This window comes from Ursus americanus, chromosome 22 (assembly GCF_024610735.1).
Source record: "Ursus americanus isolate L20-20 chromosome 22, mUrsAme1.1.p, whole genome shotgun sequence".
Taxonomy (NCBI): domain Eukaryota; kingdom Metazoa; phylum Chordata; class Mammalia; order Carnivora; family Ursidae; genus Ursus; species Ursus americanus.
Window position 1 is genome coordinate 21,763,746 of NC_142148.1, and position 22,429 is coordinate 21,786,174.

Genomic DNA, 22,429 nt, shown 5'->3' on the forward strand with positions numbered 1-22,429 from the left:
CTTGATTCAGACAACGTTTACCACTATAAACTTAAACGGTTTTTTCTCTTTAAATAATATGCATCTTGGCTTAATTTTTTAAAAATAGTTATAGGGACATTCAGGTTTTTCATTTTCATATTGAATCAATTTTTGGTAAGACCATTGTCTTCAGGGGATCATTTGATCTTTACAATTATGAATGAGTGAGCAGGAAGAGTAAAAAGAGGCCAGTTTGAGATTACCACCTATTGACCTCAGAGCTCTTATGTTTTTACTGGCAAGTTTGCAGTTACCCCTTTTCGCCACGAGATGGAAGTGTTAACAGAATTTGTAACTTGATGTTTCAAGGCTGATGAAACAATAGAACTGAATTTTTTTTTTGAAATTTTAAATTTTATTTTAAGCAGGCTTCACACCCAATGTGGGGCTTGAACTCACCACCCAAGATCAAGTCTCATGCTCCACCGACTGAGCCAGCCAGACACCCCAACTGAACTGAATTTTATAGTGATACTCATTAAAGCAGGATTCTACCTGTGTGACAGGGTAATATTCTTCTGTACCATACTGTGCAGTACTTCTGTACTGTAAATGATTATATCTTATTAAATACATTTATTACTTTTTAAAAAAAGATTTTATTTATTTATTTGACAGTGAGAGAGAAAGAGAGAGCAAGCGCATAAGCAGGGGGAGCAGCAGGCAGGCCTGCAGGCATCCAGAGGGAGAAGCAGGCTCTCTGCTGAGCAAGGAGCCTGAAGCAGGACTTGATCCCAGGGCCCTAGGATTATGACCTGAGCCGAAGGCAAATGCTTAACCCACTGAGCCACCCAGGCATCCCACATTAAATGTATTTATGAAATAATGATGAACATGATATGTAAAAGGTTTATAGGCTAGTAAAATACAGACAAATTTGACAGGTTTTTAAAAGGTTTGCAAAGGGTGCCTGGGTGCTCAGTCAGTTAGGCATCCAACTCTTGATCTCAGCTCAGGTCTCCATCTCAGGATCTTGAGTTCAAGCCCTGCATTGGGCTCCACGATGGGTGTATGACTACTTAAAAAAAATATCTGCAAGATAGTAGTTGAAAGCTAGATAATTAACATGCAGGAGAAATTTATCTTTGAATTACCTGGAATCAAGAATAATTTGGATTATCTGGGGTCCCTAATGCACTAGAGTCTATAACAGACCATATTGTGTTGACTTTTCCTAGCATGAACAGGGCTCAGTGATGATGTTTGAGCACCTAATTAATTCTAATGGACTCAAAGCAGATATGGAATACTATGGTCTCATCCCTGAAGAAGACATTTGCTTTATCAAGGAACTAATTACAGGACCACTTGAATCACCAATCAAAGATTCTTCGGTAAGTTTCTGTACAACTTAATTTGAATTGACTGTGTTTCCCATCGAGTCTTTTCTAGTTTCCTTCAGAGCTATTTGAAGAGAGATATTTGGCTATTTTAGGGAGACTAAATGATAAAATACGTTATATGTTTCTATTGTTTCATACAAAAAAAAAAGGCTTATCTGTTTTTTTAATCTCTTGACTGAGTTCTTTAGAAGTTACCTCCCAAGTTAAAATACATATTTAAATATTTTTTGATGAATATATATGCAGTATTCTATATAGGAGCCAGAGGTAATGTTTGTAAATGTAAAAATGTGTGTCTTGTTTCTCCATTAAAATTAACATGTTTGCGTGGTGGGGGGAAAGGTGTGAGGGAATGGGAAGTGGGGGGAGGGTAAGATGGGAGGGGGCAGGGCTCAGAAAAGAAAAAGAAGAGAAAAAAATAAAATGATAAGAAAAATAGCATCTGGGGGCACCTGGGTGGCACAGTGGTTAAGCGTCTGCCTTCGGCTCAGGGCGCGATCCCGGCGTTGTGGGATCGGGCCCCACATCAGGCTCCTCCACTGTGAGCCTGTTTCTTCCTCTCCCACTCCCCCTGCTTGTGTTTCCTCTCTTGCTGGCTGTCTCTATCTCTGTCAAATAAATAAATAAATTCTTTAAAAAAAAAATAGCATCTGAAATATTTAGATATATGAAGATTAGAAAAAAAGTTGAATAGTTCAAAGGAAAATCTGTTTGGTTTTTTGTTTTAATTAAAAAGAAGTTGGGGTGCCTGGGTGGCTTGGTTGATTAAGTGTCCAACTCTTGGTTTTGGCTCACGTCATGATCTCAGAGTTCTGAGATTGAGTCCCGTGCAGGCTCTGTGCTGGGCACGGAGCCTGCTTGGGATTCTCTCTCTCCTTCTCCATCTGCCCCTCCCCCAATAGATAGATAGATAGATAGATAGATAGATAGATAGATAGATAGATAGATAAATGGGGCACCTGGGTGGCTCAGTTGGTTAAGCATCTGCCTTCCGCTCAGGTCATGATCCCAGGGTTCTGGGATCAAGCCCCACCTGGGGCTCCCTGCTCAGCAGAGAATCTGCTTCTTCCTCCTCCCTTCCTCCTGCTCACTCTCTCTCTCAAATAAATAAATAAAATACTTTTAAAAATAAATAATGAAAAAGAAGTTGAAAAATAATTTCCCTCTGAGTTTGTTTTTTTCCTTGAATATATACAAATCTATTTGTCAGATGTAAGATGAAGAGCTGGATTTTGAAGCAAATACTCTATTTCCAAAATATAGGAGCTTCAAAAAAAATTTTTTTTGAGGTTTTATTTATTTATTTGATAGAGAGCATAAGCAGGGGGAGTTGCAGAGGGAGCGGAAATAGCAGTCTCCCCACTGAGCAGGGAGCCCAATGTGGGTCTCGATCCCAGGACCCCGGGATCATGACCTGAGCTGAAGGCAGCCGCTTAACTGACTGAACCACCCAGGTGCCCCAAAAATTCTTTGAACAGTACATTTCATTTAGACTAGATATGTAACTACTTTGAATGATAATACTATTTTCATGCATGAATTCAAGCATTAGCATATGAGAGACATTTTTACCAATTTATAATTAGATTTTATATTTTAAAGAAGCTTTTAAGCCAAGAAAAGAAGAAAGCTTGTTGGTTATGAGAAATGTAACAAGTTAGGATTCTTTCAATGGCACACGGTTTAGTATTAACAGGATATCACATACCTTAGCATTTCTTTTCCTTTTTGTACTGGTTTAGGAATTAAGTGGAAGAAGGAAATAGTAGAACCTTCTAAGTTATCTTACATTCCCGTTCAAGTATCTGTTTTTAATTTTTAGGTTAACACAGTTGCTTTGCTTGTAAATAGATATGGTTTGTATCCTAAATTTCAGTGAGTTTTCTTGTCTTCCAGTGGCCATATAAAGGGCGTCCTAAAGAGAAAAGCTTCCTTTATGAGATAGTGGCCAATAAAAGAAATGGCATCGATGTGGACAAATGGGATTATTTTGCCAGGTATGCACCGAACACTTCAGAAAAATTGGTTAAAATCCTTATATCCTTTAAATATATTTAATTTTTATTTAAATAAATAAAAAATGAAATCCTTATGTACATTTAGTGCTAATATTTAAGGTACAGTTTCCTTGTTGAAAAATTTCATCTCTCTGCTTTGAAATCTTTCCAGGGACTGCCATCATCTTGGAATCCAAAATAATTTTGATTACCAGCGCTTTATTAAATTTGCCCGTGTCTGTGAAGTAGATAATAGGAAGCGTATTTGTACTAGAGATAAGGTGAGCTATGTCAGAGGAATAATAAAGAATGTGTAGTTCCTAGTTCGAAGTCTAGAAGTAATCGTTCAATAATTTGGAAAAAATCACAACCTGGTAAATTGTCAATCTTTTTACTTTATGCTTAGCACTTGTAAGTATCTTAAAGTTCTTATCACTTCTGCATTGTTAAATAATAAAATTACAACAGACATTTATTGAGTATTGTGCTAGGCACTGTCTTTAAGTGCTTCAGGTGGAATAACTCGGTCCTCACAACCCTGTGAAATAGATACTATTCTTATGCCACTTAACAGGTGAGCAAATTGAAGCACAGAGAAGACATACAGTTAATAAATGGCAGAACTGGGGTTTCAGCCCAGAAAGTTTGACTCAGTTCTCATCCTTAACCATAGTTAGTGATCTATGTTGGTGTTTCATAATAGGTAAAATGCTAAATCATTAGGTCCCTGCTAGATTAGAGTCAAGTAACTGAAGAGTAGTATGGGATTGTACTATAGCAAGTCTTTCTTTTGAGAATAAATAATATAAGAAGAATAATGCCTGATTTCTAGACTTGTTGAGAAGATTAAAGAACATATTGAAGATGCCTAAAACAGAAGAGTTACAGAGTTAAAACAATAGATGTTGGTTTACTAAGAAGAAAAGTTGCAAACCAACAAATGGTTTTACTAACCTGCCTTGTAGTTTTTCAACGGGCTCAGGGATTTTAATGAGGTGTCTCCTGTGCATAGCCTTCTTGTCTGTCTGTCACCATCCCTTTCCCTTGTCCTAGGCACTTGTCTACTCACAAGGTACCATAACCTGACCCTGCATTAATATTTATTTCATGTTTTCCTGCAGGAGGTTGGGAATCTGTATGACATGTTCCATACTCGCAACTCTTTGCACCGCAGAGCTTATCAGCACAAAGTTGGCAACATCATTGATACCATGTAAGAAATTTGACTGCTGTTTCCCTATCAAATTTTTTATGATGCTTTGTTAGATCATTCGTGGGTCAAGTTGAGATTTCTAGATGAATTCAGGTGGATTTTAGGTGAATAAATCTAAAATGGTTCCCTTCATACAACAAAAACTAGCATAAAGTAAACTTAACTTAGTTGGAGGAGGAGGAGGAGAATGAATAAAGGGGATAGACAAAGGGTAGAAGAGATAGCTTCAGCTAGCCGTGAGGAGGCAATGCTGGCATGGCTTAGACCTCCCCAGAGGTATTTGCCTCTGTGCCAGATATTAGTATCAAGGTGAGAGACGGGACGTGAATAACTGACACTCTGAAACTAATGACAAAAATTAATTTTAAGGATTAAGATTAAGGTTTGCCCTCACCTTGTCAGTTATTTGTCAAAATTAGTAGAAAACTGTAAAACCAATAGGAATTTCACCTCTTCTCCCTGACCCAGTGAAAACCATAGCAGAAAAGTTTGGCCAAGTACAGATGCAAGTACAGTCATACATCTCTATGAGACGCAAAGACCCATGAAGAGTTCTCAAAAGTAGAGTGTGAGTTAATTCCATGTGTCTGAAATAGTTTTAAATTGGCATGAGCAGACTAGTTAGAATACCTTCACCCATTTGTATGGTTGTTCCTTTGATAAGAAGTTTTTGTTTGATTTTAATTCAGAGAGATCTAGGTTCAAAGCCTGGTACTGCTGCTTCTTAATTTGGTTAAATGAAAATTACTTAATTTCTACATCTGCACGATGGAGGCCGATTACATCGATCTTGTTGGAAAAATTAAATAAGATAATGTATCTAAGGCCCCATATAATGCCTGGATCACAGTAAACACGGTAGCTCACAAATCACTCTGTGGTTATTTAGGCATTTATACATGATCCAAAGACAGTTGTCTTTAGCACATCAGTCTTAGGATTTTACTTCTCTAAAGTAGAAAGATTTCTTTAACGTTAAGCGTGGCATTAAGCAAATACTCAAATTTTCTCATAAGCATAAATTTTTATGAAATGATCTTTAGGATTACAGATGCTTTCCTCAAAGCAGACCCCTACATAGAGATTACAGGGGCTGAAGGAAAAAAGTATCACATTTCTACAGCGATTGATGACATGGAAGCCTTCAGTAAGCTAACAGGTAAGAGCCAGAAGGTAACACGGGTGGTCCATCTCAGATAAAGTATAAGCTAAATTCCAGATGGGTTCTTTTCCAAACATTCCAATGTATTTAATAGCCTCTCACGTGATGATATGCTTTTGGATTTGAGTTTTATCTCTGCTTTGTATTAACAATATAGCCTTGATGAAGTTATTTAACCTCTCTGACCCTTAGTTTCCTCATCTATAAAATGGCAGTATTGATACCTCGCATATAGTGTTGTTGTAGTATTTAAATGAGGCATAACACCTAGTATAGTACTTGGCACATACGTACCCAATATTTACTATTATTTAACTTATAATACAGCTGGACTAATAGCAGACTCGCCCTTTTAACATTATTTTTGTTGTAAAGCACAGGAAACCAGGAACATTTTGCCACACCTCAGCAGAAACAAAACCTGCAGCTTAGGGTGGGAAGGGAGAGGTGAAGGAGTTGCAGCTGGTTCTGTCACGCGTGAAAGTGCAGACTGAGCAGTGAAGATGAGCAAAGCAAAAGAAGTAGACCAAAAAGTATGCACCAGTTTTAGTTCTTAGTTGCATATCATGAAACTGACTCTGTCTAAAAAGAAAGTTAGAAAGCAGTCACATAGCTTGTAGAATCCGTGGAAAGGCTGGAGATTCTTAAAATGAGCAAAACCAACACAAGCTCCATGGCCTAAGACAGCCAAGATCACTTGCCATGAGCGTCTGTGAGTGGTACTACTGTTTCCATCACTGCTCGATTCTGTCTGGCAGCACGCTGCCAGAATGAGACCCACACCAGTTCCTCGGAAACCATCTTTGAAGAAGAACCAGTATTCTTCATTTCCAACCATTCGTAGATTAATACTTTTGTAGAACACTAAAAATGAGTTACCAGTAAAATGAAATGGGGTGGGGGGGTAGAACATATAAAATACAACCCCAAATATTTAGTATTGAGTTTGACAGACTTAACATATATTTCAATAAATAGAATCAAAAGGAACAAAAATTTAAATAAGAAAAGTTATATGTATTCTTTTTTTTTTAAGATTTTATTTATTCATTTGACACAGAGAGAGAGAGGGGGGCAGAGGCAGAGGGAGAAACAGGCTCCCCACTGAGCAGGGATTCCGAAGTGGGGCTCCATCCCAGGACCTGGGATCATGACCTGAGCTGAAGGCAGATGCTCAGCTGACTGAGCCACCCAGGCGCCCTGTATTATTCTTTAAAAATATACATGTAGGTGATGCAGAGTCCCTATTACACTTGTAACTTTTTAGTTATTCTCCAATCCTAAGTAAATCAAAAATTAGAAGTGAAATAGTGGTGCCTCATATTAACTATCTTTGTGCACACTCAGAATATTGTGTACATCAGAATTTAAGGTTTATAATGTAACAAGCAACTTTCCTTCTTAATTAATCTGGATTGGATTGATGACAGACACAGGGGATAATGTGTATCTAAATTGTTTCTGTGTTTTATTTTAATAACGTCATAGTAGATACTAATCTCCCATTGTTGTGTTGGTAGGAATGAAAGATGAGGTTATATAACAATTTGAGCAAGCTGGGGCTATTTTTATTTTTTATTTTATTTTTAAAGATTTATTTATTTGACGGAGAGAGAGTACAAACGGGGAGCTGCAGGCAGAGGGAGAAGCAGGTTCCCCACTGAGCAGGGAGTCTGATGTGGGGCTTGATCCCAGAACCCCAGGATCATGACTTGAGCCAATGGCAGACACTTAACTGACTGAGCCACCCAGGCACCCCGGGGCTATTTTTAACTTTTGTTCATAATGAAGCAGACGATGCCGTATTTAAAAAGTCATCTGAAAAAAAAAAAAAGTCATCTTCAGTCTTTATCAGAAGCCAGTTCTAACAATTTATCCTGTAATACTATATTACATTTCTACTATCTCTTGGTGAAAAGAAATGAATTGAGGATTTTATGCACTTTTGGGTTAACTGACAAACCATAAAGTATACAGTTTAATGTGCTCTTACTGCACGATTATACAGAGCTCTCACCGTGAAGGTTCTATAATCCCCAAACTGGCTTTTCCCCTGTTCAGTGAGATGAGTCCACTGATTATGCACTTGGATATTGTATTAATGTCAAAAATGCCAGACAAAATATTAGGTCACATTTTTGTGCTTTATCTGCCAGAGTATGGGAGAACAAGCATATGGACTTTCTAGCTCTCATAATTTGAGACAGGGATAATCTTATCTTTCTGGCATACTATTCAGAGCCCTCCAAAATCCTTATTGGCCTTAACTGCATGACCTGGAAGGAATAGGACCATGTGAGCCTTCATTACCTTTGCTGCTTTTCCAAAAGTCAACTTACTTTATCTAAAAGTCTCCAGTTCTTGTTTTTTAATTTTTTAGAATGTTTTTCCACTTATTGGGAAGTGTTGAACACCTAGAACAGTGTTGAAAGTATTTTACAGTGAACACTTGTACACTCACCCCCTAAATTCTAGCATTTACTGAACTTGCTTTATTACTTATCTATCACTTACCAACCATCTGTACATCTTATTAATCCATCTTAATTTTGATGCATTTTAAAGTTTTTTTTTTTTAATTTTTAAAAGGAGTTATTTATTTTTAGGGAGAGAGAGAGAGAGCGTGCACGTGCATGCATGAGTGGGGGGGATCTCCAGCAAACTCCCTGCTGGGTGCAGAGCCCAACATGGGGCTCAGTCCCAGGACCCTGAGGATCATGACCCGAGCCAAAACCAAGAGTTGGACACTCAACCGACTGAGCCGCCCAGGTGCCCCAGTTTTGATGCATTTTAAAGCAAATTGCATGGGGCACCTGGGTGGCTCAGTCCATTAAGTGTCTGCCTTCAGCTCAGGTCATGACCCCAGGGTCCTGGGAATGAACCCTGAATCAGGCTCCCTGCTCCACGGGGAGCCTGCTTCTCCCTCTCCCTCTGCTGCTCCCCCTGCTTGTGCTCTCTCTCCCTCTGTCAATAAATAAATAAAATCTTAAAAAAAAAAAAAGTGAACTGCAGATACCACTACATTTTACCTTAACTCCCTTAGCATGCAAATTAACTGAAGTTCAACAATTATTTATAGATTTTTTCTTCTGATGTAAAATTCACATGCAATTTATATAAATGTACAAATCTTACGTACATTTGCTAGTGCTTTGACAAATGCAAAATACAGAACATTATCTTCTCCTTAAAAAGTTCCCTCATGCTTCTTCCTTGTCAGTTCCTGCCCCCACCTTACCCCTAGAAACAACCACAACTTGCCAATTCTAGACTTTTTTTAAGTTTATTTATTTTCAGTAACTTCTACACCCAACATGGGGCTCAAACTCATGACCCTGATCTCAGTAGTCGCATGCTCTTCCGACTGAGCCAGCCAGGCGCCTCTGTTCTAGACTTTTATATAAATGGAATCATACAGTGTGTACTCCTCTCTGTAGGGCTCCTTTTTACTCAATGTTATGTATTTGAGATTCATCCAGATTGCATGCATCAGTAGTTTATTCCTTTTTATTGCTGAGTAAGAAATCATCATATGAATATGCCATAGTTTGTCCTCACCGATCTTAAATTCCTATTTATATAAGTTCCTATAAATATTCCTATAAATGTTTCAGCTTACGTGGAAGTTGGCTATCTTAAGCATTGCAAATGTTATGATTCCTGTCTTAGGTAACCATTTTCTTACGTTAGTCTTTATCCCTCAATATTCCTAGGCAATAGATGGACCTTATCCTTCCCTTCTTCCTCAGCAAGCTCCCTTATCCCAAAATCCCTTAATTAAATTGGAATCATAGAATGTTAAATTTAAAAGGACCTAAGAGATCATCTACTTAAAACTCTTCAAGGGACGCCTGAGTGGCTCAGTCGGTTAAGCATCTGCCTTTGCTCAGCTCATGATCCCAGGGTCCTGGGATCGAGTCCCGCATGGGGCTCTCTGCTCAGTGGGGAGCCTGCTTCTCCCTCTGCCTGCCACTCCCCCTGCTTGTGCGCGTACGCTCGCTCTCTCTCTTCCTCTGACAAATAAATAAAATCTTAAAACAACAACAACCACCACCTCCTCAAATGAGGAAACAGAGGCCAAGTGAGGGAAAGCAACTTATCCTAATAAATGGCAAAGCTAAACTCAACTCTTCTGACTCCAAAGTTGAATGTTGTTTACACTGTTTAATTAAGAGTGATGTATAGTTATTCAGTTTAACATACAAGCAGTGTTATTAACTTTTGTATGTAACTCTTTTCCGAACACAAATATGTGGAACAAATAGAGCTTTCCCACATGGCTAGTGGCAATCCAATGGTACAGCCACTTTGGAAAAGTTTAGCATTTTCATATAAATATGTATTTATCCTATGATCCAATAATTCCTCTTCTACGTACTTACCCAACAGAAATGGAATGTAAGTCCACCTAAAAGCCTGTACCTTATAAGAGTAAGGTAAAAGGCATAAGAAATATATCAGTAAAATTCTGTGGGGTTCAAAGGAAGGAGGAATTACATCTCTAGTTTGGTTGGATTAAGGAAGATTTCACAGTGAGGTGCCTTTTGATATGAATCTTGGGGATTAGGTAGGCTTTCAGGAAGTGAGATTTTGGGGCACCTGGCTGGCTCAGTAGAGTATGTTACTCTTGATCTTGGAGTCGTAAGCTCAAGCCCTATGTTGGATATAGAGATTACTTAAAAAAAATAAAATTTAAAAAAGAAGTGAGGGATGCCTGGCTGGCTCAGTTGGTAGAGCAGGTGACTCGTGATCTTAGGGCTGTGAGTTTGAGCCCCATGTTGGATGTAGAGATTACTTAAAAAAAATTAAAAGAAGTGAGATCCTGTGATGGGGGAAGCATTCCATTAATTCACATAGGAATAGGGTAGGTAAAGGCATGGATTAGAAAAGTGTGGTCTTACTATGTTAAAGTAAAATTGCTGTTTTTCAAACTGTGTGTATAATAATATGTAAAGAAATAATGAGGGGCGTCTGGGTGGCTCAGTCGATTAAAGCATCTGCCTTCGGCTTGGGTCGTGATCCCAGGGTCCTGGGATCGAGCCCCTTATCTGGCTCCCTGCTCAGCAGAGAGCCTCCTTCTCCCTCTCCCATTCCCCTTGCTTGTATGCTGTTTCTTTCTCTGTCAAATAAATAAATAAAATCTTAAAAAAAAAAAGAAAGAAAGAAAGAATGAAAACTATAGATAGAAAGATGGTTTGTGAAAAGCATCACTGAGAGGATGAGGAATGTGTTAACCATAGATTGATTAGGGAAAAATGTATACACATCAGTGAGGTGAATGGCATAGGGCTGCCAGTATTTTATTTTGCCAAGAAAAACCATTTTTAGTAAAACGCATTTTGCAAAATGCAATAATTGTTTCAGTCAAGGATCACCAATAAATGCTAAACCATTGGTCGAAAACTTATTGGGATAATCATATAGTCTCAAAATACTACCCTATGGATTATTTGTTAATTACAAAAGGAAAAATACATTTATAATAGAGAAAGCTTGGATTATTGCCTTAACCAGCTGATGGAATTTAACAACCAATAATGGTAACGTCTCATCATGGGACTCCTGATTCATTGAGCCAGGCACATCCCTTATATAATGTTCTTGACAACAGTGTTTAACCTGAATCTAATGGTAAAGAAACAGATAAGTTCAAAGTGTGGGACATTGTCCAAAATGAGTGTCTGAACTTTTCTAAAAGGTCAGCATCATGAAACAAGTCAGGGGGAATTATTCTAGTCCTAGACTAAAGGAGACCAAAGAATATGAGAACTAATGTCATCCATAATGCTTGATTGGTTCTCTATCCAGCAACATAAATCCATAAATTGCATTATTTTAACAATTAAGTAAATTCAAATATAGACTGTTATGTTAGGTATTTTTATATCAGCCTTTAATCTTTTGGCACTTGATAGTGGTTATGTAGGAGAATGTTCCTGTTCTTGGGAGATACATGCAGAAGTATTTAGGAGTAGAGGGTCTTGATGTCTGGAATTTTCAAATATTTCATCAAAACTGTGTGCAAAAAAAAAATTGTGTGTGTACACATGCACAGTGTATGTATATGTAGAAAAATGTTAACAGTTGATGGATTTAGGTGAAAGGTATTTTATTTTGAAATTTTTCAAAATTAAAAGTTGGAGGAAAAAAGGAAAGGAAAAAGAACTAACTTCTAGGGTGCCTGGCTGACTCAGTTGGGCATGAGACTCTTGATTTCAGGGTTGTACGTTTGAGCCCCACATTAGGTATAAAGATTACTTAAAAATAAAATCTCTTTTTAAGAAAAAAAATATTTGAGAGAGAGAGAATGCAAGTGGTGGGGGAGAGGGAGAGAAGCAGACTTGCTGGTAAGCGAAAAGCCCAATGACACTGGGCTCGATCCCATGATTCAGAGATCATTACCTGAGCCGAAAACAAGAGTCGAAGTCAGATGTTTGACTGACTGAGCCACCTGGGTGCCCCAAAAATGAAATCTTAAAAAATAAAATATAATTTTAAAAGAAAAAAAGAACTACCTTCTGCTTTTATCATGGAATGGAACTTTACAAAACTTTTCATTGTGAAATTTACAAATTCCACGAACCCATCACTGAGCTGCAACAATTATCAACACAGCAATTTTGCTTCACCTACTCTATCCAACCACTCCCGTAAGATACTGCACTATTTTGAAGCAGCTCTCAGACATAATTTTATAATTACTTAAATATCATTCTCTTCAAGAAAACAAAACATAACAACAAATTAATACACCCCTATTTACCCATCATCCAGCCTTAAGCCATCAACGCCAGTACAATCTTGCTTGTCTCCACTCTCTCCCATTCACTAGATTATCGTGAAGCAAATCCAAGACATTGAATGTTCTACTGTGCTTACATTGGTAAATGTCCACTTGAAATCATTTCAGAAGGACAGTCCCGTATGAGTCTTCTTACATCTTTTTTTTTTCCATCTTAATCTACTGAAATTTTATCAAATTGGCAGATAACATTTTTCTGGAGATTTTATATTCTTCTGATCCTAAACTGGATGCAGCACGAGAGATTTTAAGAAAAATCGAATACCGTAATCTATACAAGTATGTGGGTGAGACTAAGCCAAAGGGAAAAACAAAAATTGAAAGGGTAAGTTAAGTTGTCAAACACCTTTCCAGTAGTGAAAGGTCTCTCTCTTCCATTTGTCCTCCCACAGGAAACCATTAACCCATCATAATACCACAACTCGGTTCTAAGCCCTTTATGTTCATTTCTACTTAATCTTCTCATCAGTAACGTGTTCTTTGTTCTGTCCTGTAGATGAAGGAATTGAGGCTTGGGAGAGATTAAATAACTTGCCTGTGGAAGCACAGTTAGGGAGCCAGTATTCAAAGCCAAGTCTGACTTAGTCCAAACCTTTACTCTCTCATCCCAGAAGTTGGCGGGGGGGGGGGGGGGCGCAAATTTTGGCTAGGTCCAATGGCAAGAAATCGGGGCCTCAAAATACGTTATCTGCATGAGCTTCATGGAGACCCTAAGGACCTGCTGTTCCTAATTTCTTCTTTCACACTCTATCAGGTTCTCCCAGATGATGCGTGCCAAATATCTGTATCTGTCTTCCCTTCTTGCTTGTGGAAGGTTTTTCTCTTTGCCAGAAAGCCAGTAACATGAGCCATACTGATAACTACACCCTGCCTCATAACACTTTCCTCTTATTTTACTAATAGATCAATGCCACATCTTTTTTTAACGTGAAAATTATTGTTAATAGAATCATTCTGTTGTGGTTTGTTTGAAGAATGGCGGAAGCCATGTATTTGTTAAGGCTATCTCTACCCACTTTTCCTAGTAAAGTGCCATTTTCAGAGAGGGAACCTTTTGTGGCATAAAGACTTAATGATGAAAAACTGGGGTTCTAACATGAGGAGTCTTGTCTTTTCTAGGAAGACTATAAATGCCTTCCAGAAGAAATTGCCAGCGCTAAACCTAGTGATATATTGCTGGAAGCTGAGCTGAAGGCTGAAGACTTAATAGTGGATGTAAGTAGTTAGCCTGACAATATACTAAGTAAAGACATTTTTTTTAAAGATTAAAGCCTCCCCCATTCCATTATAAAAGTAGTACATGTTTATGAAAGAAAATTTGGGAAATACAGAAAAATAGAGGGAAGGAAGAGAATCACCTGTGATCTCCAAGAATCAACATTAACCAGTTTTTTTTTTAATTTTCTTTGACACTGATATTTTTCATGTAATTGTGATCATGTGTTTAGCAGAACATTGTGTATATTGATTTTTGAACGTTTCTTGATCACAACAGTAATCTATGCCAATTATTTTTTAAAATTGTCCACACACACAAAGGAAAAAGACTTTTTTAAACCCCTTCACAGAGGCTGTAGTGTCTTGGTTCCTAACAAGACTGTCAAATGGCTTTCTCACATTCTCCTTTGTTTCTTATAGGAGCTGCTTTTCAGAGTTCTACTTCTCTGAAATCTTGGGACGGTGTTACCCGTGTATCTTTTTTTCCCCATAAGCCTCTCATTTGCTGCTTTCTTGTTGATGCATCTTTGGTGAAGGGTGGTCTCTCCATAACCATTCTTTACCAAGGGATACAATGAGTGAATTGTCCTGGACCCAGGCTGTTCACTTGGCTGAGGGTTCAAGTGCCTCACACCTGCAGATCAGGCTACGGTTTCCTGTTTCGTTAGATGAAATGACACCAGAATAAAGGGATTTTCTGAATTTCTGAGTTTCTGAGATTCCCGCATGTTTTCCCTGGGCTGTCACATGTCCACTCTTGCCCTCAGTGCTTTACTTGAGGGTCTGCATTGCCGTCAGCTCAGCGCACTATCCTCGTCAATGCCTGACCTCCCATCTGCCTTTTCTCTCAACGTGTGATCTGCTAATGAATGTAGGATCAGATGTACGTGAAGAGACATAGGAGAAGAAAGCACACACACGATTAAACTTGCATTAACCTAAAGGCAAATTGATGGAGGAATGAAAGATCTTTTTTTTGACTATCAGACATGTAAGAACAAAAAACCGTTAAAGATTTTGTTATGATAAAGGTATGTGAAAATGAGAATGTAAATTGATACAGGAGACCAAATTAGGATCGATGTTAACCAACCCAGCAATTTCACTCTAGGTATTTGTTGTAAGGAGATAATTAGTTTTGAAAAAAGAAAAAGAAAAAAAGAAAGAAAGCACAAATCTATATATTGTGGCATATTATGGTGCAAAATAAGGGGGGAGAAGGATATATATTTCAGTAGGAAATACAGTGGAATAGCGCAAACATTTAAAGTTTTTAAGATGGAGAGACATTTATAACTGAAAAAGCAATATTCAGAATGATTTTATTTTTGTTTCTTTAAATGTATGTACAAGTGTGTGTACAGTAAGCACACTGAAAAAAATTCTGGATGTATTGGTAAAATGTTAACATTGTTCCTACGTGGGTGCTGGAATTGCAGGTATTTTTTTTTTTTTACTGAGAGTATGGTAAAGAGATTCGAAACCAGAAAAAGGTGGGTAAAGATGGGGCTAAGAACGGTGAAGCCCTTTTGTACTCTGAGAAAGCAATTAAAATTGCTAATTAAATGTCTTATCATGTATTAACTTCTCAGTTTTAGTTTGGCAGCGTAATATATTTATGTGGTGTATTTTACTATATGTGCCTCCTTTTAGGACTGTGTGTAGTAACTTTTATGATTACTTAATGAGCTATAAAACTTAATTTTACTTTTTAGAATTAAAGCTTCATAGTTGTTGATCCGTGGCTACTTTTTTGCTCTTGAGTCCTTGGTTAAGAACGGGAACTCCAACTATTATAATATTGCCTTTCTGGAAAAATAACCGTTTCATCAAATCTGCGTTAAAGAGGAATTTCTAGTTTTATATGTTTTGGAGAAAATAGGACTTGTTTTTATTTCCAGTCTAAAAGCAAGGAAATAAATACCCACGAGCTGGTGGCACTGCTGAAAGTTGCTGAAAATTTGATTAGTGTTCATACCTTACCATGATGTGTAACAATGTCAAGGCTACATTGGGTCCCTCCCCACATGAAACAACACCCAGGAGAGAAGACTATGATAGCACCAGCCCTGGGTTCATGGGGAGACTGAGCAGTAGCTCCCTCCCAGGTAAAGGGGCGCAGAACACTCACGGCAGCTCTCGAAGCCAGTAGCACACACACACAGGGAGACATATACCCCTGGTCTGACTTTGGGACCATAGCTGAACCTCAGATGCCTACTTTTTTCTCACAGGGTACTGGCAGAACAGCTACCAAACCTCATAGACTTTTTGTTTGTTTGTTTTCTTCAGGAACCAGCCACAGGATAAACTCCTCTTATCGTCTGTTCTTTTCTGTACCATCATCATCAATTACTCTATTTTTTCCCCCTCTTATTTCCAGACCCTCCCTTTCTCCCAGTCCTGTCCATGGCGTCCTTCCACTCCGTAATTAACACACTTCCCTGGATCCTCAGCCTCTCTGTTGACTCTCTTTGCCCTTGCTGCATCCTGGCTGTTCCCTAAGAACCTGATGTTCCTGTAGCCCCTTCAGGAAAACTGTATTCCTCAGGGTCAGGGACCTTCCTGTTCATCAGTCCTCTTGTTCACTTCAGGTCCCCTAATATCACTTCAAGACCCTATGCAAGATCCCTGTTCCTCTGAGACTGGTATCTCCCAACCTGCTGTCCTCTTAGTTGAAGATTTTGGCATGGTTTAGAGCCTTTCTCCTTGTTCCAGTTCTGCAGTGGTCCTTGGTGACTTCATAGTCCACATGGCCGGCCAATTCTGATCAATCTCTTCATCCTTATCCTCAGTGATCTTATCCTCTCCACCTCCGCCAACACTCAGCAGATTACATTCTGACCTTATCGACATTTGAAAATAACTTCCCTTTAAAAATCACTGATTGGAGCATCCAGTCTGTCCTCAAACCCCCTTCTTCCTTATGTGCTTGTTTCTTGCTCATCAGGACCTCTAGATTATTGTCTCCTCTCTTTCTTCCAGCTTGTCAATGACCTTCTATCTCTACTTCTCTCCCAATCTTAGATTCTGTGATGAATTCAGTCATTTTCTTTTTTTTTTTTTTTTAAGATTTTATTTATTTATTCGACAGAGATAGAGACAGCCAGCGAGAGAGGGAACACAAGCAGGGGGAGTGGGAGAGGAAGAAGCAGGCCCATAGCGGAGGAGCCCGATGTGGGGCTCGATCCCATAACGCCGGGATCACGCCCTGAGCCGAAGGCAGACGCTCAACCACTGTGCCACCCAGGCGCCCCCAATCGTTTTCTACAATTACGTTCAACTCCCTTGCCTTTCTTTGCATCTACCCACCAAAAGGCTGAATGACATTTCAACCTTAATTGGGCCCTCCAGACTTCTGGTAGGCTGCGTGGAATTCTCTCAGTCTCCATAATGACAATTTCAAACCATCTCCACTCTTCTAACAGACCTCCAGCCCTGTTCCCTGTTCACAACTGTATTCACCCCTCTGGGACTAACCCCACTTTGGCCCTTATTTCAGAGATAAAATATAAGCCATTAGGTAGGAACTCTCTCAACCTACACCACCGAATAAGCCTCCATCTGCAACTGTGTTCAGCCTTCTCTCTGGTAGTGGGGAAATGTCTCCCTTCTTATCAAAGGCTAAGGGTAATCCTTTTACTTGTGCTCTAGACAGGGGGCTGTCTGATAGAACTTTCTGTGATGCTGGAAATAGTCTATAATTGTGCTGTCCATTTTGGTAGCCACTAGCCACATGTGGCTGTTGAGCACATTTCAAGTTGCTACTGCAACTGAGTAATTTTTTTATTGTATTTAATGTTAATGACTTTAAAATTAAAAAGCCACATGTGACTAGTGGCTAGACATTGAGCAGTATGGTCATAGAGCCATTCATCTTAGCATTTCTATGGAACCCCAGGATCCATTCTGTCTTCTCTGGCTTCCCCATCAGCGGTTAAACAGACTTTCATCTCAGGAAAACAACAAACGTCGCACTTGTCACTCCTCCTCTTCTTTAGGGTCAAACTCATTGAAAGGTTGCCCCCCTCCTTACCTTTTCTAGGTATGATGTTCTTCTCTACATTCTTCTCTTTTGCATCTTTTCAACAGTCAAGCTTCTAAAAGTTGTCTTCTCTTTATTTCACTTTTTCCTGAACCTCTTGTCTGTCGCCATCACCATACTAGAGCTATTCTTCCAAATTCACCAGCGACTTCAGTGTTACTTCACCCAGTGGACCATGGCAGCCCTGTCTGCCTCCGAGCTGTTTCTTCTGCCTGGAATTCTTCTCCTTCCCACATAGATAGACCTACCTGGCTAATTCCTGCTCACTTTCCCAGGAAAACACGCCCAGTCATTCCCGGGGAGCCCCAGACTGCTAGGCTCCCTGGTTACAAAGTTTCACGGCACCCTTTGCTTCTCCTTGGTAGCTCTTAGAACAAATGTAGTTAGATTATTACTTTTACAATTATTTATTCAACCTCAGTCTAGGCCACATGTGCTGTGGGGGCTGGGATTGTATCACGTTTCCTTGTACCTATAGTACCTGTCACAGTGGCTGTCACATAGGCATACCTACTTAAGTTGAAAGCACAAATACCTCCCCCACCGCACCCAGATTTCAAGACCAAATCCCTATGGCACATGCACCAGAGTTATTTTTATCCTACTGTGAGCTACCTTGTCGGTGCCTTATTTCTGAACCTCCGGAGAGCTCTGCTCCATTTCTTGTGGTGCTTCTACATCCCTGAATTCATTTCACTGTTACGTGAGTGATGGCTAATTTATTGCTTTTATTAAGGTTATCAACATGGATTATGGAATGGAAGATGAGAATCCTATTGATCATGTTCGCTTCTATTGTAAGAGTGACCTCAGCAAACCAGTCAAGATTACGAAAGATCAGGTAACTACTTAGGTAAAACAAATACGCTGTAATGGCATTTGGCAAATCTACAGTAAATTTGCATTTTACATGCAGGTTAGGTCTTAAAGTCAATGTATATAGTAAAATAAAAGAAAGTAATTATTATTAAAACTGAAGTATATCTGGGGGCACCTGGGTGGCTCAGTCAGTTGAGCATCTGACTCTTGGTTTCAGCTCAGGTCATGGTCTTGGGGTCATGAGATCAAATCCCACATTGGGCTCTGTGCTCACTGCAGAGTCAGCTTGGGTTTCTCTGCCTCTCCCTCTGTCCCTCCGACCCCCAACTTGCCCGTGTTTGCTCTCTGTCTCAAATAAATGAATAAATAAAATCTTTAAAAAAAATGGGCTGCCTGGGTGGCTCAGTCGGTTAAGTTTCTGCCTTCTGCTGAGTACCTGATCCCAGGGTCCTGGGATCGAGCCCCGTGTTGTGTGCTCTACTCAGTGGGGAGTCTGTTCTTCCCTCTGCCGTTTCCCCTCACCTATGCTCTCTCTTTCTCTCTCAAGTAAATAAGATCTTTTAAAAATCTTTAAAAAATTAAATATATCTGATTTTTGTGTAGACTAGACCATCGTAGCAGCCAGTTTTTCCTATTTGCTGAACATAGATGAAAGCACTGTTTTTGGTTTCAAGGCTAGGTTATAAGTCTGGTGGGAAAGTAGTGCTGTATGGTTGACGTCATGAAAGTTAAATGTGCTTATTTGCATATCTTTTAATGAGAGTCTGGTCTACGTATAATTACACAATACAAACTTTTAGTCTTTTATTGACATAAAATTGTGGGGAATTTTGCAATATGACAGCTACCTTGAATTCTTTTCTTTGGATGATAATTAGGATTAAACAGCAAAACAGTGTGGTGTTTTTAATATAACACCAAGAATGGAGCTTGATGGGGTGCCTGGGCGGCTAAGTCACTTAAGCATCTGACTTCAGCTCAGGTCATGATCCCAGGTTCCTGAGATCATGCCCCATGTCGGGTTCTGTGCTCGGCAGGGAGTCTGCTTGTCCCTCTCCCTGCTCGCTCATGCTCTCTCAAATAAATAAATAAGATCTTTAAAAGAAGAAGAAGAAGAATGGAGCTTAGGAACAGCCGATGTCTCTTCAACATATGAATTCAAGATGACAGTGAAATCTTTTCTTCCTTGAATAGGTTTCAGAGCTTTTGCCAGAGAGATTTGCAGAGCAGCTCATTCGCGTGTACTGTAAGAAGACCGATACAAAAAGCTTGTTTGCCGCACAACAGCATTTTGTTCAGTGGTGCTTAATCAGAGACTTCACCAAGCCGCAGGTGGGTGGTTTATTACTCACGTGCATTGCACAACTTTTTATTTTTAAGTAAAAACCAAAAGAGATCTTTCCTGCCCTCCGAAAAGTTCTCATTTAAGTTATAGTCACTTGGTTATGGTTTTGGGGGGAATAAAAGTTTTTCCACTTTAAGGTTTCCTTTTAAAATGTTTGACTCTGTGTCAACTAGTGATTTCTTCCTTCACCAATGGTGAGTGGGTACTCTGTTTATCATTATTATCCTCATACTGTGAAGGTGTGATAGTACTTGACAATGTTCTCACCAGTTGTTTCCCCTCCTCCCAGTGACCTGGGAAATGAGTCGTAGTATCCTCATCTTTCAGAGAAGATTACCAAAGCTGAGTAGTTAAATTGTTTAAGGCCACATACAAGTGATAGTAAGCTTTCTAACTTATTATTTTAAACTCATCATTCCTAAAACTGTAAACTATTTAAATTTTCTAGAATAAGACAATGGAGAGGAAGAGGGGCCAAGCTGTAGTTGACAATCCTATGGCGAATGTTGTTAAAGTTGTCCCGTACTGACCTGGCCATAGCAGGTGCCTGGCACAGAGAAAGTGGCCAGTCGATATTTGTTGACTGTCTGAATGAAATAATTGGTAGGCAGGTGGGAAGCTACATTCTACTTCCTAGCCCAGTACTCTCTCCCGCAACACCGTATCTGCCTTCCCCCAACCCCAATTGTGTGCTGAAGGAAACAATAATGTAGGAGCATCCCGGTAGTCGGTACCTTATCAAGTGCTAGAATGAATGATACAGATGAGTTCTGTTAGGATTCTAAGAGTTAAGAGAGAGGTCAGGAAAGCCCTTTGAAGGAGAAGGGGTTCTACTGGATCCAGAAGGCTGGATTGTGTTTGAATGAGTAGCAGGGAGAAAGGTGGATGTGGTTAGTCATGGGAGCAACCCAATGGCATGAAACTGGAACAGGTGGAGTGTGTTTGGGGGCCGTGAGGAGATCGGCTGTGTGGACTCGAGAATTCCTACTAGTGAGTGGTGAGAGGTTGAATGGGAAGAATAGACTGAATTCTGGAGAGCCTTGCATAATTGACTAAGCAGGAAGACTTCTTATGAACAGCCGGGAGGGAACCATTGAGAGAATTCGAGACTTACTGTGAGGCCGTCCTTACTTACTTCTGTATTTGTTATCTCCGACTAGAATGAGACCCATGGGAATGAGGAAGTGTGTCTGTCTTAGGTAATGTAACACCTAAGGAAGCTAAACCACTGATTAAGAAAGAAAACTAGCAGCAGATGGACTGGAACTTGGAGAGACTGCAAGTAGAGAGAGACAAGAGGCTGTTGAAGTTCAGCCATCTGGCAGTAACTACTTTAAAGCTAAGATACATTCACTCATTGAATGAGGATTTTTGCCAGGCCCTACGTTAGGTACCAGAGATGGAACAGCCCCTAAGACAAACATAGTTCCCACAGCTCACACTCTCGTTGGGGATAACAAACACACAAGTAAATAACAATTATAGTAGTGTGGTAAGTGCTTTGGGGCAGGGCACACAGAGTCTTAGAGGAACCAAAAGGAGAAGGATTTAAGCCATTCTTGGTTGGTTGGGAAAGGCTTATTTAAAGAAGGACTTAGGAGCTGAGACCTGAAGGATGGATGAGAAGGAGTCATCTGGGTAAAGTGGGGGCGGCGGGGAGGCCAGAAGATGGGCAAGAACATGGTGCCTTTAGGGGAGGGGTCTAGGGGATTTTTGTGTAGTCCTGTAGGCCAAGAGCAATGGAGGCCATTAAAGTGTTTTAAGCAGGAGAGTGACATTCAAGTTTATATTTATAAAATTCACTAGAGTTGAAATTAGAATGGGTAGAAATAAGAACCCTTGATAGAAGTAGAGATGAGTTTGAAGGCAAATAATGTTGACTTTGAGCCAGAAGGGTCTTCCAAATATGAGTATCATTTATTGCAGAGGGGACTAGGCAAGAGTGGAGCAGGGATCCAGTGAAGTCCCTCTTTTTCCTGGAAAAACAGACAGAGGGGTGCCTGGGTGGCTTAGTCAGTTAAGTGTCTGACTCTTGATTTCAGCTCAGGTCATGATCTCAGGGTCATGAGATCAAGCCCCATGTTGGGCTCTGTGCTAGCTGTGGAGCCTGCTTAAGATTCTCTCTCTCCCTCTGTCCCTCCCCACCCCTCTCTCCCTAAAAAACATAAAAAATAAAAGCAATTGGTATTTTCAAAAGAAGAAAAACAGAGTTGTGTTTCGTGAAAGTGTATGAAGGGAAAGGAGTCAGAACTCCTCAGTGTGCTGCTTCCGGCCATCTTTGGAAAGAGTAGGTCTGATAGCTTTTCCTACAAAGGCTCTTACCTGCTTTGGACTGGTGTTTCTGATTTGACCCAAGCACAGGGCATATATGTAATTTGGGGTTTCCCAAGAATAAGTATGTCTAGAAGCAATCTATCTGCAAGATAAGGATAGGTGCACATGAGGATTTCACTCAAAGTTATGA

At 39.6% G+C, this 22,429-nt stretch overlaps 1 protein-coding gene across 3 annotated transcripts in view; it reads left to right on the plus strand.

Moving 5' to 3' along the window:
• SAMHD1 (SAM and HD domain containing deoxynucleoside triphosphate triphosphohydrolase 1) overlaps window positions 1-22,429 on the plus strand; it is a 56,402-nt gene that overhangs the window by 23,893 nt on the left and 10,080 nt on the right. For 2 of the 3 annotated variants that reach the window (XM_045804560.2, XM_045804559.2), the window contains exons 7-15: window positions 1,200-1,355; window positions 3,261-3,361; window positions 3,534-3,642; window positions 4,483-4,574; window positions 5,618-5,733; window positions 12,724-12,863; window positions 13,658-13,753; window positions 18,538-18,642; window positions 19,815-19,952. In XM_045804560.2, coding sequence (XP_045660516.2) covers window positions 1,200-1,355; window positions 3,261-3,361; window positions 3,534-3,642; window positions 4,483-4,574; window positions 5,618-5,733; window positions 12,724-12,863; window positions 13,658-13,753; window positions 18,538-18,642; window positions 19,815-19,952 — 1,053 coding nt within the window. Of the gene's footprint in view, window positions 1-1,199; window positions 1,356-3,260; window positions 3,362-3,533; window positions 3,643-4,482; window positions 4,575-5,617; window positions 5,734-12,723; window positions 12,864-13,657; window positions 13,754-14,176; window positions 16,823-18,537; window positions 18,643-19,814; window positions 19,953-22,429 lie in introns of those variants that run through there. The other variant, XM_087853602.1, reaches the window with a different exon arrangement.